Source organism: Gopherus flavomarginatus, chromosome 2 (assembly GCF_025201925.1).
Source record: "Gopherus flavomarginatus isolate rGopFla2 chromosome 2, rGopFla2.mat.asm, whole genome shotgun sequence".
Classification (NCBI taxonomy): Eukaryota; Metazoa; Chordata; order Testudines; family Testudinidae; genus Gopherus; species Gopherus flavomarginatus.
In genome coordinates this window covers 78,443,631-78,461,043 of record NC_066618.1, presented here as the reverse complement: position 1 = coordinate 78,461,043, position 17,413 = coordinate 78,443,631, and the positions used below count along the sequence as shown (strand labels likewise).

General features: G+C 42.5%; 1 protein-coding gene across 1 annotated transcript in view; it reads left to right on the top strand.

Moving 5' to 3' along the window:
* Positions 1-5,987: 5,987 nt before the first annotated feature.
* The window catches only part of TRIM71 (tripartite motif containing 71), an 83,064-nt gene continuing 71,638 nt past the window's right edge, over positions 5,988-17,413 (top strand). The window contains exon 1 of the mRNA XM_050938351.1: positions 5,988-7,258. Coding sequence (XP_050794308.1) covers positions 6,383-7,258 — 876 coding nt within the window. The 5' untranslated portion in view covers positions 5,988-6,382. The remainder of the gene's footprint in view (positions 7,259-17,413) is intronic.

The window sequence follows — 17,413 nt, the reverse complement described above, 5'->3', positions numbered from 1 at the left end:
GGAAGGTGAATATGCTAACTTACTCTCCACAAAAGTTCCATAGACTCGGTGTGGGGGGAAGGCTCTGCCTCTCCAGCCATCCCTCTTTCCCAGCTTGCAGCCTAGCTCTTTCCCACAAACAGATCCCAAAGCCCACTAAATCCACCATAGAGTCTTGGGGACTTGGATAAATCATGCTGAGTAGACAGTTCCTGCAGATTCAGGAGAATTATGTTGTGTAGGCAGCACTTGCCATTTATGTGCCCCTTAAGTCAGGATCCACTGGAGCTTATAAAGGTAACTGGAAAGTCACTTATGGAAGTATCGCAGAGAAATATAGAGAAAGTTGGGGTTATTACTGTACTTGCTCATGGATGGATATGTAGCTGAGCAAGAATCAGTGTACAGATGGGGAAATCTTGTACTTTCTTAGCTGACACAGTAAATTTGGAATCTGGAGTCACTTTAGCAGTTGTGAGGATCAAGCCAGAAAGAGTTCAAACCAGAATTGGTTTGGCTGGATTTAGATGGTGCAACTGGGACTATCAGTTGTTCAAATGGTATGCAAGCCAAGCAGAGACCAGATACTTTTCATGATATTGTGCACTGTATCCACCACAACCATATGCCTGCTATTTTGGATCTCAAAAATATTATCCCTGTTTAGAGTTAATTTTGAAATATGGTGTAAATTTTTATTATTTAAATCCCAAAAGATGATGCCAACTTTGAGCTCTTGCTGAGGTCTTTGGAAACAGATATTTGGATTTAACCACCAAATATATTTGGTTGTTATAGCATTGAAGGAAATGATAAAAAGCTATGAGTTGTCTGTCACTTATTTGTAATACAGTGAGTCAGGGGCATTCTTAAGGGGATCAAGACAGGCAGGTTTGTGGGCACATTGTGTTTCATGATGGACTTATTCTCCAGGACAGGATCTCCTAGAAGCTAGAAACTATTACACTAGAACTCAAAGCAGTGAAAGGCAAGCCTGCCTTTTATGTCTACAATCTTATCTCCATGGATAGATAATATGAAGGGGTAAACGTTTCTGGGTCTTTGGAGATAGAGAAGCAAAAAAACGAAAACAAAACCAATCAAAACCAAAAAAATCAGTATGCTTGTAGATGTATAGAGATCAGATTCCCAGGCTACAGCAATTACCATTCACATGGTTTCGGTGCTTTGACTCTATATACTGTCTTGTTGCTAAAATAAGAATTGGTCCAGTATGGCAGTGTACAAATTAACAATTAGCTGGACTGCTTTACATAGGTGTTGAAGGAGGAGGAAAAGGAGAGCTCCCCATATCAGTGATTGCCTCTAAAATTACAGTTAAATGCCACCAAATCCATAACAAATTACAGTGCACATTCATGTTTACAAAAGCTTTTAACCAGCAGGTAATCTGCCTTTCAGGATGTATTAGAATACAATAATAATTGTCCTGTAACACTGCAGTGTTAGAACATGGGCTTTCCATGATGACATTAATCAAAACAAGCCTCCGCATATATTAGCAAAAGCATACTCCAAGATGTTATGCAGATTCTAGTGAATAGCTCACGTGCAGTTGCTTTCCAGCCCCATCATGCTATTCTCCACCGGTTTGAAGAGGGAACGGAACAAAACATTAATAGATAGAGTTATGATGAGTACGGGGAGACAGCACAAATGGAGGACTAGACAAGTGCTATTGTCCATTCAGTTGGAAATCTATATCTGACATTAATATTGTTTAGGTATTAGAATTTTTACTTTAATTCAAAATAAATTATTACATAGTTTCAATTCTAACTCATGGTCTCAGACTAGCATTGGTAATGATGTTTTAATTTATATTTAAGTCAGGACAAAATATAATTTAAGACCAAGTGTGAGTCAAACACATTAAAAAGAAAAAAAAAAGGGAGGTGGGACACTGGCACAATAGTCTAAAAGAGAATTAGCAGAATGCAGAGAAACATCTTTAGACAAACACAGAAGCATCAATATTTCATTTTAGCTTACAGAAGAGAATGAGACTGTGGCCTGAAAATTAGGATAATTTTCATAAGCAAATTTTAATTACCTGCTCATGAAAAAATTAATAGAAAAATGTTTCCAATCCTGTTTTCTACCCATGAAAGTGGAGGTTCTTAAGCTGCAGCCATCACCTTTAGACTATTACATCCCCTTTTGCAAGATGAGAGTTTTAGTGAACAGTAGATGATTTAACACATTAGGGGGAGGAAATGTTTTTTAACGTAACAAAATTTGCTGATTCAAAAATGTAGGGGCAAGCATGTTCAGCAGAAAAATCCATTAAGCTATTAACTGTGCAGTTAAAGATAGATGAGGTGTATATGAATGATCAGTTAATACTGGAGTGTGGATCTCACCACTTTTAGAACTAAATGCAAAACTAAGTTTAGCTTTACTTCAATATTTTTTTGTACTCAAAATAAAACCCCATCCTTAATCAAAACAAGCAACTTGCTCTGATCTTTAAAGGGTGAGGGGGAGATACAATTTCAATTTAAAAAAATTGTAGATGTTCAGCTCTGAAGGTGATGATTGTAGCATAAGAAACACTGTAGATAGCTAATTGTTTACAGCAGTTTAACAGCTCTGTTGCTGAAACAGGAAGAAACAGTGTGCTGTAAAGCTTAGAAGGTTTAGCACAAATGCAGTGGATCTTGTAAGTGTTGAGGAGTTTACAGAATGTATGTGTAACACCGGGACCCTATTAGAGGCACTTGGAGCATGGAGGAGGCAATTCTTTGTTCAAGTTTATTAGCTGAAAAAGCTAAATAGTGTCAACGTGCAAAGCATGGGTGTAAGCTGTACATGGAAATAGTCCACTTTGGAAATTCTGTCTGATTAGATGACTATTTCTGAATGAAGAAGCTGACAAGATCCACTGAGGAAGCTGGTGGAAGCTCTTATCTGAGCAACCAAGTGACCATGTTAGCAAGTGTTAGCTGTTTGGTGAGCCAGTGCACCTTGCAGTATGAATCAGTCAACTAGCGCTACATTAAACAGAACAAGCTCCCCAGTAGTAGAGTCCTCTGGTGGTCCAGTAGACCTAAGCTTGTTCAAATTTTGGGGGAGACAACTGACTTTCAGATAACAGAATTCTGGTCAACCAGACTTCAGATAATAGAGGTTTGACTGTGGCACAATGATTTTGTAATCTCTCCTGGTCAAGCCTATAGTGTGTTTAACCTGTACACAATTGATAGCTCAACATTTTTCCTTTTATTCCTTTGGGTGAAACAAAACAAACAACAACAACAAAATGGATGTCTTCTGCAGTATTAACTCAACCACATTGGACATTTGTATATGTAGTATAAATGTATATAGCATCAGGAAGTGTGCTAGGTCCTTTATAAATATGACAAATCTCTGCTCTGAAGATATTACAATCTAGGGCCATGATCCTGTACTGCAGTGTAAACATTCGTGCCTATACATAGATTAATGCACGTGAGCAGTCCCATTGACGTTACAGCCCATCCCATAGTCTGATCTGTATGTGTGGACTTTTATGTTCTCAGGGAGTCCCACTTTTGTCAATGCAACTGTGCAAGAGAAAGGGTCCTCATTTTGCAAATCTCTTTGCAGCATCCAGGACCATACAGAGTAAAGCCCCTGTTCTCCAAATACTTAAACATGTGCTTACTTCTTGGCACAAAAGGAAAGCATGTGCATAAATATTTGCAGGACAGAGCTAAAAGAGGAGGGGGAATGATCTACAATCTGTTTATCCTGTTTTTCGTTTTCCTATTTTGCTCATTTATTTCATTAGCTTTTGCCTTTTAGCTATTTGTTTCATACCCTGTTTATGTCATGATTTGACAGTTTCAGCACTTTTCTAATATTTTCATTTATATATTTGTACCCTTTTTGGCTTTGTAGCTCATTTCTAACTCTAACCCTACCTCATTTTCATTTTTTAAAATCTCGTCAGTATTTTGTTTCCCTTATTATTGGTAAAACATCATGTATCTTTTCATGTCTGGTGCATTAAGCACACCATATATACAGAGGACAAGCAATCTAGCTGAGTTAACAGTGAAGCAGCAACTTTAACTCTTGGAATTTCCTGCCTTTTGAGAGCTTGGTTAAAAAACTAAACTTTTATTTAATTTTTTTTGGGTGCAATCTGCATATTACATTAAGGCTAGTTTTGTGTATTTACTTATCTTCTTAAAGAGCTCTTAAATACTAATTCTAGAATCCTTTCACCCACCCCTTATATTTTGATACAGGATTCCTTGTTGTTTTAATTTTAAATTGGACCACAGGTATGGGGTTTTGTCAAAAAATAGTTGTCCAGGACATAACAAAAGGGGTTATTTAAACTGAGTGAATTAAGGCTTTGAACTATATTTTAATTAGATGTTTTCAAAATGTAATCAAAGTTGTATAATTGTCCTCTCCATAGCTTTTAATATCAAGTCGCTCCTTCTTTACAATTGAGAATCACGATTACACGTATAAAAGACAAAAAGTAAAATAATCACAATTAATATATATAAACATATCTCGCAGTTATAGGACTAATTAATATAAAGACTAATTAATTAGAAGACTTAAAATACTATAAGCAGCCCTCGTAGTCTTAAAAAGCCGAATTACTAGAAGATTCAGGAATCCACGGCTGCTAGGGAGAGAGGCAGTACAGAAAAGCCAGCACTAGTAAGAGGGTTAATGTTTCCTGTTTGCCTTTAAACCCCCCTCCCCCTAGCCACCCCCTCAGAGCTCAGGCGGAAGTGAGTTCGCTCCTTTGGAGATTAAAAGGATTCCGAACTCTGATCAGTTTCAATAACAGGCGTCCACAGAGAGAGGGAAAAGGAGAGGGCGCGTACCCAGAGCCCCTGCAAAAGCCATGCTCTCAAACTCAACCTGAGGAGAAAGCAACTACCCCAAGCCCCACCGCGACAAAGAGGGGAAGGGGAGAAGCCACCCATTCCCCCCCCGCGCGATGGCTCTGCTGGAATCCAACATTATCTGTATCACTTGGGATTCTGCTGCTGCTGAGTGAGTAATTGCTATTGCTGCCGCTGTTGCTAATTCAAACCCGGTGCCAATTGCTAGTGGATTTGGTTGTGCAAATTGCGGGGGAAGCGTTTTTTTTTTTTTTTTACTTTTGTTTCTTAATAAAACACTACACGAAGAGGCGAGATGACAAAGGAAATGTGATCCCAGTCGTTGCGGAGGCTCAGGCGAGCGAGCACCGGAGAGGACGAGGGGGGTGAGCGTGGGACTCTCAGATAGCATTGCACAGCGGCTCCAATTTGTGCAAGCGAATATAATACACCCTCCATGAATAATTCAGGGCGGCCGGCGGGGACCTGCCGCTGCTACTCTACCCGGCGGCTACGGCTGCTGCTACAGCGTGTGCGAGCCACCCCCAGCCTGCCCGGGCTGCGAGTCTAGAGGGGAGACCGCGTGCTGGAGCGAGCCGGTCTGGGGCTGACCCGGAGCGGGAGTGGAGCCAGCCCAGGAGGGCGTGCGGGCAGCAGCTCAGAGCGATCCAGGGCTGGGGAGAACGTGCCCACCAGGACCGGGGAGCACCGAAACGACCCCCTGCTCGCTGCAGTGCTGGGTGTCTCTCTTTATTGCATCCCGCCAGCCTAAGTGTCTCCCGGGGGGGGGTCCGGCACCAACACCGCCCTCCATCCCCATCCCCCAGTCATGCGGTGGTGGAGCAGGCGTCGGCGGGGGAGGACTGGAGCCGGAGGAGTCTGCTTGGCCACTGTGTTTCAGTGTCTCTGCCTCTCCTAGAGCTGGACTGAGCCGCCAAAGGGGGAAAACAACAATTTTTTTTTCTCCCCACCCCCACGAGAGGAGCTAACTTGGAAGCCCTTTGCCTCGCCGCCCAGCAGCCCCTCGGGGTCAGAGGGGAGCCTGCCCAGCAGACCCCCCGGCGCTATTCTCCTGCTGCTGAGGAAATCGGAGCCGAACCTCCCGCAGCGCCAGGTCCAGTTCACACTGGATTGAGGGGGGGGGGGAAGGTTACAGGAGTGGCGCCCATGCACTTGAAGAGGAGCATAGTCACCAACCACGTTGTAGAAGTGCCGACCCCAGGGGGAACCAAGCAGACTCTGTGTCAGCCAGTGACTAGTTTTGAGGAATCGATACAATTTGTCCAATGCCGACCGGGATCGGAAGCTAAGTACGGGGAGGGAAGGCAGACTCCATTGGCCAGCAGCGAACGGGACAACCGCACCCAGCGCTCTCCACCTCTCCTCGGGGGCGAGGCGCTCCGAAGATCCGGCTGCCTGCAGCCACCGACTAATAATCGATGCCAAGCGATTTGCAACCCGGCTTCTCCATGAGTCTCTGCTGCTGAGGCGCTTGCACCCCGCGGCTCGTGCCCCCCTCCCCCCGGCAGCCAGGCCGCTTGCAAATGGCTTCGTTTCCCGAGGCGGACTTCCAGCTATGCCCGCTGTGCAAGGAGATGTGCGGCTCGCCGGCTCCCATCTCCTCCAACTCCTCCACCTCCTCCTCCTCCTCGCAGACCTCCAACTCCTCCTCGGCGGGGGGTTCGTCGTGCGCCCCGTCCCGCCGCCTGCACGTCCTGCCCTGCCTGCACGCCTTCTGCCGCCAGTGCCTGGAGGCGCAGCGCCAGCACCCGGGCGCGGGGGACGCGCTCAAGCTGCGCTGCCCCATCTGCGACCAGAAGGTGGTGATCTCGGAGCCCTCGGGCATGGACGCGCTGCCCTCCTCCAACTTCCTCCTCAGCAACCTGCTCGACGTGGTGGTGGTGGCGGCGGCCGCCGCCGAGGAGCAGAAGAACAACGGCCGGGGAGGGGGAGGCGGCGGCGGCGGCAGCAACAACCGGCACCATCAGCCCCGCCCGCAGCAGCAACAGCAGCAGCACCGCGCGGCCGGCAGCGGCTCGTCCCCCGCCGCCGCCTCTGCGGCCGCCCCGTCCCCGTCCTCCTCCGGCGGGGGCGGCTCGGCCTCGCTGCTGCTCCGGCGGCCGCACAGCCGGCAGGGCGAGCCCCGCTGCAGCTCCTGCGACGAGGGCAACGCGGCCAGCTCGCGCTGCCTGGACTGCCAGGAGCACCTGTGCGACAACTGCGTGCGGGCGCACCAGCGCGTCCGCCTCACCAAGGACCACTTCATCGAGCGCTTCGGAGGGGCGCCCGGCGCCGCCGCCGCCGCCCCCGGGCCGGCCGCCCAGCTCGCCCTCGGCCAGCCCTACCCCTCCGCGCCCTACAGCATCCTCGCCTCCGTCTTCCCGGACCGGACCAGCTACTGCCAGCACCACGACGACGAGGTGAGCCCCCCCGCGCCCCCTGCCGCCCCCGCGCCTCTGGCAGCGCTGGGCTGGAGCCCGCGGGATTTCACTCCCTCGGGGCTGCCCCGTCCCTGCACTCGTGGAGCTGTCCGCGCTCACCCGACTGAGCCGCCTTAGAAACCTTCCCCCGGGCTCAAGCGTGCGCCGGCCGCCTGCGCCGAGCTGCCCGCTCGCCCTTCTGCCTCGGGCCCCTTCCCCCAGCTCTCCCCGTTGGGTGCCATGGAGGCCCACCCTGAGCGCTTCTGGGGCTCCAGGTTCCCGCCGGCTGCTACTTTGCCTGGACTCTGTTCGCCCCGGCCAGCGGGTCCCCTTGATTCCTTTCCCTTCGGCTGGCTAGCCCTGTTAGCCCGTGGAAACCTAGTCGGGACTGTTCAGGGGGGTTGGGGGGAGCTGGTTAGAGGGGCTTCATTTTCCCGTCAGAAACATCAGTGTCACAACAAAGCGTCTCTCGTGTAACGCTGGCTACGGCAAACTGGGAGAGGATATTTGCGTTCAGAACAAGCACTTCCGAATGGGCCTGAAAGCCAGATGAGCCTTAAGTTCTTCCTCGGAAACGTGTTTACTGGTGGGCAGGGGGAATGCGCTGATTCGCTTTAGATTGTCCTGTATGGGAGGCTTCCCATCTCAACTGCACCCTCCTGCCTTAATCAAAGACCGAGGAAGAGAGGAATTCTAAACCTTCTTCCACTTCCATTTGGTTTCATTTGGAGATGGACTCATTGTTTCTAGTCCCCATGAGTGTGGTTTCGTTTATTTTTTTTTTGTTCGATTTGTTTAAGAGCGCTATCTATGAACTCTTATCGTTTCATTGGCTCCGAACTGCTAGAAGACCCACCAATGTTCTTAACAGTTCACTTGGTATTGTCAATATAAATATTTCAGAGGGAAGAAGTATTGACTTTAGGGCTCTAACATCTATTTTTGCAAACCTAAAAGTAGATGAAAGTTGTCATTGGGTCCCATTGCTTATTTCAAAAGATTGGTGGTGCATTTTTAAAAGTTTTGTTTTTATGGTGAGGAAATTAGTACACATAAGCAAGGAATATGATTGTGAATCTGCCTTCTGGTCAGACCTGTGAGATGGGGAATGTGTATAGCTTTTTTTTTTTTTTTTTTTAAATATGTAGTGTTGTAGCCCTGTGGGTCCCAAGATATTAGAGACACAAGGTGAGTGAGTGAGTTTTGTTGGGCCAACTTCTGTTGGTCTCTCTCACCCACCTTGTCTCATTTATTTATTTGTGGAGGAGGGGGCTGGTTGGGGATGGAGTGTGTGGAGAATGTATCCTTTCCACAGCACAAACTGCTTTTATAGGCTTAAATGGTTTGGCTAATGGATTTCCCCTAAAACTTGAAAGTGCATATAGTGAAATTAGAAACAGGGTCTTAAGAGTCTCTGAATCTCACGTTTATAGCTGATCAAAATTTTAGAATACATGGTAAGATGGCTTGAAGGGATGGGGAATCATACACTTGGTTTTCCAAAAGTTTAAAAACCACATAGCATGTAGAACTGCATTTTTAAAGATCTGGACAGATTTGTTGGAATGTAGAGAATATTTAGTCAAATTTACTGTATTTAACTCCAGGAGTAAGATTCCTTACTGTCAAGACTTAACACCTTCAGATGGATACTTAACAGTAAAGACAACAGACTTGTCTACAAGATATTGATGTTGCATTAGCAAGACTATGAATACTCCACTGCAGAAGCAGAAAACCATTAAAAGGTATTGGGAGAAGAGAATGTGATGCAGCAGGAAAAACAAGCTTTCAAAGGAAGTAATCAGTTTTGGCAAATGTATTCATACTTGTCTACATACTCCTGGTTAAGATTATAGCCATATCTTTATAATAGGAGGTAGGAGTTTGATATTACCAAACTCTTGCTTAATCTAGTCTAATCTTCTTTTTTAAATTATCTCCTTGTATTATAATTATTTTTGGTGGCTATATTTTCTTTCTTAAAGGCGTTAGTTGAAGGCAAACATTTTCAACATACAACTGAATGTCTATGCCTGTTCTAAAATACTAGCAATGTGTCGGCTTGGACTGACTGAATTTAAAAATGGAAAATGGCACTCCTCTCTTTTCCTTCCCTCTTTGGAGCTTCGCATGATGCCTCCGTGGAATTTTCCTTTAACTTCATTGTTCAGAATGATTTACTCCCTTCTAGTTTTTTGTTGATTCTGTACTACTTTTGGAGATAAGATCCCTTCCTGAAGACTGAATGAGTGCAGAAAAATTCCACGGACGCTGCTGAATAAATATCTTTTCAATTGGTTGAAAAACTGGATGCGTTAGGAAGTGTTAGTTCTATTTAGTAGAGACAGCTAGGCTACTAGAGTTTATGCCAAATCAGTTCTAACTGATTTATTCTCTAGTTCCAGTTCTTTGCTCCTCTGACAACCTTATTTAAAAAAGAACAGAGCATTTAAATTTAATAGAATGAGTGTTTTTAAAAAAGGCATATTTTGGAGAAGGGGGAGGGCCAATGAGAGGAAATGCAAAAATCTCCTCATTAGCACTTGGACCTCCTGTAGTGCTTGCAAAATTCCTCTCTGCCTACTAGTGGATGTCCTAAATAACTATCAGTGTAAAATCCAGAATGGAGTAGCTGATGATTACTCTTTGAAACAATACTTGTTCAGTGTTAAGGGCCAGATAATTTCCTTCCTTTTAAAAATTGGCCCATAGTGCTTTAGTTCAGACCAGACTTATTGGAAGTGTGATAATAACTGTAGTGAAATTCATTCACTCTTTTAAGTGTTCTAAGTTCTTTGTCACAATTTCCTACCAAAGAACAACCACATGCAGCAAGACTATGAGAAGAGTGGTTTTACAGCTTCCAAAGTGAGTGCTCCATACTGTCCAGGAACAGGCTAAAGGCAGTTCAGGAGCTTGAGCTCCCACTTGGTTAAATTCCAAGGGAGGAGTAAGTCATCTTGCATTCGTCTTATTTTTATTTTAGATGTATATCTTTTCTACATAAAAACATTTTCTGGGGTACTTCTAGAAGTTTATTACGTGAGCAATGGAACTCCTCCTGTGATGGTCATCCTCCTCTATAAAACTTCACTCTTTTTTTTGTAAAATGTCAAATGTTTCATTTACTTTACAGCTTCGAATGTAGGAATATGGATCTATGAAATTAGTAGTATGTTTGTAGCATTTCATTATTGAACAACTAATTGATTAGCTAGATGGGGAGGTGGTATATTAACTAGTGTACATGTGGTGTCTGATAAATGGAATAATTAGAACTTTGAAAATACTAAGACCATCCTATGGAAGAAACCTCGTAATCATTCTACAGAAACATAACTGACCAAGAACTAAAAATATACAGTAGCAGAACTATACTGCATGGGGAAGAGTGGCTGAGAAATGGTGAGAATTGTCATGTTAACAAAATGCATTGTTAAATGAGGGTTTTTCTTTTGGTAGCCTCTAATGGCAAAACAGCCTTCGGAGACCACTATTTAAACAATCGACTTAAAAGAAAATATTTGGATAACTAATGACGTAACTAACAAAAGTCAGGAAACTCCAAAGGAAGACTAGAGTGGCAGCCTCATCTTGGAATCTTCTTGCTCTAACAGTGGTTTTAAAATATAATACACATGCATTAGAGTTAGGATAGAGGTGAGTATTATGGATAGTTACGTGTTTAGTTTCAGAATTGAAGTACCCAGGTTCCTTTTGACTGGAAGTTAAAGTTACAAGATCAACATAGTCATTCAGCCTTTTACTGTAGATACGTGAAGTTTCTTGTAGTCTGTTTGGGTGGGTCTCCTTAGATAAGTTGGGTTTTGTTCTGCTCTGTGCTGTTGATGCACAAAAGACTACACAGTTGTGTTGTGTACTATGACTATTTCTAAACAGTTATTGATAGGGCCCTACCAAACGTATGGCCATGGAAAATGCTTCATGGACTCTGAAATCTGGTCTTGTGTGTTTTTACCTTATAGTATTCATATTTCACGGGGGAGATCAGTGTTTCTCAAATTGGAGGACCTCACCCAAAAAGGCATTGCAGGGGGATTACAAGGTTTTCTTTTAGGGGGGAGGCATTGTGCTATTGCCATTGTACTTCTGTGCTGCCTTCAGAGCTGGGCAGCTAGAGGATGGTAGCTGCTGACTGAGGTCCCAGCACTGCAAGCAGCAGCACAGAAGTAAGGGTGGCAATATCATACCATGTCATTCTTATTTCTGGTCTGCTGCGCTCTGCTCTGAAGGCGGCGCCGCCGCTAGCAGCAGCACAGAAGTAAGGGTAGCAGTACTGCAAAAAAACCCCCCCCCATGCTTGTGACCATTCCCTTTTGCGTCAGGACCCTTACAATTACAACACTGTGAAATTTCAGATTTAAATAGCTGAAATTATTAAATTTACTATTTTAAAAATCCTGTGATCGTGAAATTGCCCCAAATGGACTGATTTTGGTAGGGCTCTAGTTATTGACAATTCAATGAGACTTTATGGCAACACTGAAAATTGCTTAGAGCCCCATTTTCTTAATGTTTTAATGTGATGTACTTAAGAAAAATAAAGCAAACTGGACTTTAATCTCATTTACATAGACTGTTTGTGTTCAGGACTAAGGGTGTGTCTAGACATGAAGTTAAGCCAAATTAACTACAGGTGTGAATTTAAAGTGCATCAAATCCCTGTGAGGATGCCCTCATTAAAAGTAAAATGGCCTTTGTTTAGCTTCATTCACAGGTGAACTAAAACCACTTTCTTTCAGAATAAAGTGTTCACGTAGGGGCTTAATGTGCTTTTGCTTTGAAAAATGCCTTGATTTGTGGCTGAAAGGTGCTATGTAAAAACCCAATATTAAGCAAAATTTAGTGTCTGGGTTTGTTGATGATATCAAATTTTGAAGAATTTCTTAGCTATAGTAGTTTTGGGCATTATTATAATTTTAAGCACTGCACACAGATGCATCCTTTTTAAACATGGCTCTACTTCAAGAAGTAACTTTTTAACAATGCATTGTGGGGTTCAGTGTTTGGGTCCCAATGATAACTGTATCAGGTGAGCTCAGCTGATATTCTTTAGTTGGCCTACTATTTAGGAGACCTTTTAAATTTTTTCCCCCACATAATTGACAGTTGTTAAAGTTCTTCACCTCAGATCAGAATCTTGGCTATACTTCAGCTCTCCATTGTCTCCTAGGGTTTGCAGAGGGCTAACTAATTGTCACTTAAACCATTCTCATGAAGCACAAAATTGAAGTGGTAACCACACCTCACCTTTAAAGGGTATTTACACCAGGGTTGTTTTTGTTTCATGCACAAAATTTTTAATCACGACTACCATGAGTTCAGAGGTGTTGCTGGTAAGGATAGGCAGGTTATTGTAGAGACAATACCATCAATTGCCAGGAGCCATCTACATTAGTGTCCCTGTTATTACTGGCTTTGTTGCTCTCACTGGCTTAGCTCCATCTGAAAATGGGTCTGGGAGAGAGAGGGGGAAGCCCAGTTTAGTCAAGGTCTTTGCAATTTTGGCTCTTTGATGATCACAGGTGCCTTAAGTATTGTAAAACAAACAAACAAAAAATAGCAGTATGATTATTACTCAAAAAAATCCATTTTTCTTTTATCAGAAGATCCTGTTTTAAATTTGCACTGGAACCCCCACCCCTTACTTTCTGTAGTCTTATCATGTTTTTCCTTATTTTAAGACTTTCTTTTCCCCAATGTTTCACGTGGGAAGTTACTCCAAATTAACTAAAGATGTGACTTTTAAGCACATTTAAACCCTTGTGTGAACAGTTACTTTCAGAAGAAAGTATGTTTGTGGTTTTTTTTGTTTTGTTTTTTGTTCACTTCAGCTCAATTCACAAAGGCCACCCTCATTTTGAATCAGGGCATCCACACAAGTGTGGTGGTGGTTTTTTAAATTCACCCCTGGAGTTCATTCAGCTTGTCTTCCTGTGTAGACATGCCCTTAGTCCTGAACAGAAATATTTTACATAACACGATTGTAATCCACTAAGGGCAAATTTTTGTTTATTACTCAGTATGTACTTCAATATAGAAGAATATTAAATCAGGACACTGTAGCCTATTCTCTCTCCTCCCAGTGCACATGTTTAGAGCAGTGCTACCCTCTTCATTTTACAAGTGTAGAAGTAAATAACTTTGGCTGCCCACTTTTGTAACATAATGCACAAATTTTACTCATTGCAGATTAGTGCTCTGATATTACCGTGAAAGAATCCTCTGTTTCTGAGGATTAGATGGATATGTATTGGACTACTGTGTTGCTTGCTGATTCTTCCAGAAGTTTCTCTGCTCCCAAACTTTTCATACCTAACATACAATGACTTCAAATAAATCTTGTGTTTTAAACATCAGAGGGGTAGCTGTGTTAGTCTGTATCCACATAAACGAGTAGTCCGGTGGTACCTTAAAGACTAACAGATTCATTTGGGCATAAGCTTTTTGTGGGTAAAAATCCCACTTCTTCAGATGCATGCTCCTTATTGTTTTTGTTTGAAACGTAATTTTTCCTCTTTCATGCTTCGTCACACTGAGATTCTTACTTTTTACTAGTAAAATGTGGCTTTTTTTTTTTTTGTTTTTAACATGACTAGTTTGCTTTCCTTGTTATGGTAGCAAGCACCATATGGTCTTTGTCCAAACATTCCTACAGTAATTCTCAGCATTTCTGCATTTTTGGCTAAACAAACTGGAAATCTTATTATTCTGGTGTCAGTAAATTCTGATATCGCTACTTTATTTGCCTAATTAAGCATGACTTCAGACAGTTTCCACTGAAACAAAACTTGAAGAAACTGTCCCTGAAACTGTTTAGATAAGTGGTTTGTGTGTGTGTGTTATTTTGTTTGTGCGTTTTTTTTAAAACTGAGTGTCTCTTTTAGAAGCTGGCAACACTGGCTAGAAATTGTATGCAGACTAAACTACAAATTGCTGAGTATGTAATAGATGTGCATGTACAAGTCGCTCATTGGTGTATATTGAAGTTTTTGCTGCTCTGGCAATGCTTAAATTCTGCACATCTCAAGAGATCAAAAATCCTGCGTCAGCCTCCCTCTCCCCCCCTCCCCCATCACGTTAAAGAAAATTATATTGTGGGTTTTTTAGTCTCGAATTTTTTTAAAAATTCTATTTAGTGTATGCGAGAGAGTTAGTGTTGCTCTTCTCCCAAGTGTATTGGGAAAGGTGGGTTGTGTGTGGTTGTTTTTTGGCTCTGCTGCAGGAGCTCTCATCCTCACATCTGCCCATTCCCTGACCAGCAATTCATTGTGGCTGCCATTCTCTCTCAGTTCAGCCCCAAGCCTCGTCGCTCCTCCTCTTAAGGTTCTTTTGGTGCAGAAGGGGAGGAGGAGAGGCACTGTTCTGAGGCACTGTCCTGTCCATGTTTCTCGAAGTAGGGGAAGAGGGAGTAGAGCTGTGCTGAGCTGCTGGTTTGTTCTCCCAAGAGGGAGCAAAGAATGAGCAACGGGGAGAGACTGCCAGCTTCCAGCAGGGCTGAATTTCGTGGGGAGATCAACTCCTGCACCCTCTGAAATTCTGTTTGCAGGAGTTGGCAGCGCTACGTATTTACCACACTCATCAAAACCAATGGCTTGCAGTACAAGTCCTACGCTAGATGGACAATGCATGGTGACATCAAGACTGATGCGTATATGTGTAAGATGTAAGGGGTCATCTACTATCTGGGCCTCAGTATGGCATGAGTATGCAAGCTGTTTTTAATACAATATTAATTATTTAGAATCTTTGTTTTAAAAAAAATCAATGTATTTATAAAATGTTTTTTAAATATTCTACTTTTTTATAGATTATGCAATGACAAATCAAATGTTTAAAATAAAATTAATGTAATCATAACTGCAAATAGCTAGGTGTAATTTTATTATTCTTGTTTCCCTGGGCCCTCCCACAGCTTCCTTTCTCCTGCTGCCATGACCCCTCTGCTCCGTACATAGGGATGAAGGCAGGGCAGTGGCAAGGACAGGTCTGGTCCTCCACAGGGTCTCTTGCCCCACAGCTGTGCACCTCTGTTTTCAAACTAACTCTGAAAATCACAGGAGCAAAGGAGCTATTTGCATCTTCACAAGAGCTCCTGCTGCAGGCTCCAAAACTGTGTGACTCATAATTAATTTGCAAGAGTTGGCAACATTAGTATCAACACTGAACTCCTGTGTGATTCAGTACTGCTTAACATTAAAACCTGTGAGTTCAGATGCCTTTCTTACAATTGTTTTTTTCTTCTCTTCAAAAGAGAAATGAAGAGATGTCAGAACTGTGGATGTTGCGAGGGTTAGGTTTCTTTTGCTGTAGCAGTTAATCTTATATTGCGTTACGACAGGGGTAGGCAACCTATGACATGTGTGCCGAATCCGGCACGCAAGCTGATTTTTTTCAGTGGCACTCGCACTGCCCGGGTCCTGGCCACCAGTCTGAGGGGTTCTGCATTTTAATTTAAGTTTCTTAAAATTTTTTTAAAAACTTATTTTACATACAATAGTAGTTTAGTTATATATTATAGACTTATAGAAAGATCTTCTTAAAATGTATTACTGGCACGCGAAACCTTAAATTAGAGTGAATAAATGAAGACTCGGCACACCGCTTTTGAAAGGTTGCCAACCCCTGCATTACAGTTTACCTTTTTAAAGGTTGTTTTCATACATAACTAGAAAACTCAAATGTATCTGTGTCTGCTAGATTAACAGCTTAACATCTTTTAAAATTATGCCAGCTGGTTGTGTGCGTAACTTGGGCTCCCCCTAGGACATGCTAGAACCAGATAGCTTATGTTAAACTATCCCTATACTAGGTGCTAAGTTGTTTCAAATTTAAGTTGAGTTAAATACATTTTTTAAACACTTTTTTTTTTCCCTAGCCTACATAATGTCAAGAGTGTATGATCTTCAAATGGCTTGCTATGTTGCTGTTATGTAGGCTTGGCAGTATTCAATTTTTTTAATTTTTTATTATTTTGATGGATAATAGAGACTTATTCTTAAGCAATTAAAAAAAATCTCTTAAATTCACAGTTGCAGGAAATTATGGAGGGGGCAGACAATTTAATGATAGACATTGAGATTCAAAAAGTTAAAGCTTCATCCATCCATTATAATGCAAATTTGTCCACATCACATGACAAAATTTACAAAGTAAATATCCTAAACTCAACAAATCATACCTGTTCTACTATTAATTCACTGGTCCATTTCGAACCAGCCTAATTCAAAAGTCTACATCACTGGATTTTGACTAAGGCCTGGTCCACACTACACAGTTAAATCGATTTAAACAGCATTAAATCAATTTAACTCTGTACCCGTCCACACTACAAGGCACTTTAAATCGATTTTAAGGGCTCTTAAAATCTATTTCTGTACTCCTCCCCAATGAGAGGTGTAACCCTAAAATTGATATAACTATATCGATTTAGGTTTAGTGTGGACGGAAATCGAAGTTATTGGTCTCATTCCTTTAATGTAGCTACCCAGAGTGCACCGCTCCGGAAATTGATGGTAGCCTAGGACCATGGACACACACCACCGAATTAATGTGCCCTAGTGTGGACGCATAAAATCGATTTTATAAAACCGGTTTTAGTAATTTCGATTTTATGCTGTAGTGTAGACATAGCCCAAGTTCTGAAGCAGCATTTTTTTGTCTACATTTCTGTTTATCAGTGTGTGTGTACAGTGAAATTGATGAGTACCACTTTAAAAATATGTAATCCTTCCAAGCCTACTGTTACTGCTTTCCTACCAGATCCATTGCTTATCTTTTTTCAAAAACAATGCACACACATGCTGATGAACTGCAGAAACTGTTGCAGATTTGTTTGTTTTTTTCACCCCTGCTCTTGAATATGCAAAGAAACCGTGTCTTGGGACTTTTGCCTAGGGTGGCAGGCTGATGCATGTAGCCTTTTTCTTTTTACTCCTTCTATTTAGTTTTTAGTTTTCTGCTATCTAACTCTATTCGAGTTAATATAGCTACAAAGATTATTTCCCCCCAGAAAGTAGCTTTAAAAATAAATATATATATTTAACACCCCATCACCCAAGCAATCTTTAGAATATGCTGCCTAGAGAACCACTTATTTGTCTCTGAAACATAAATTATGACTACATAATA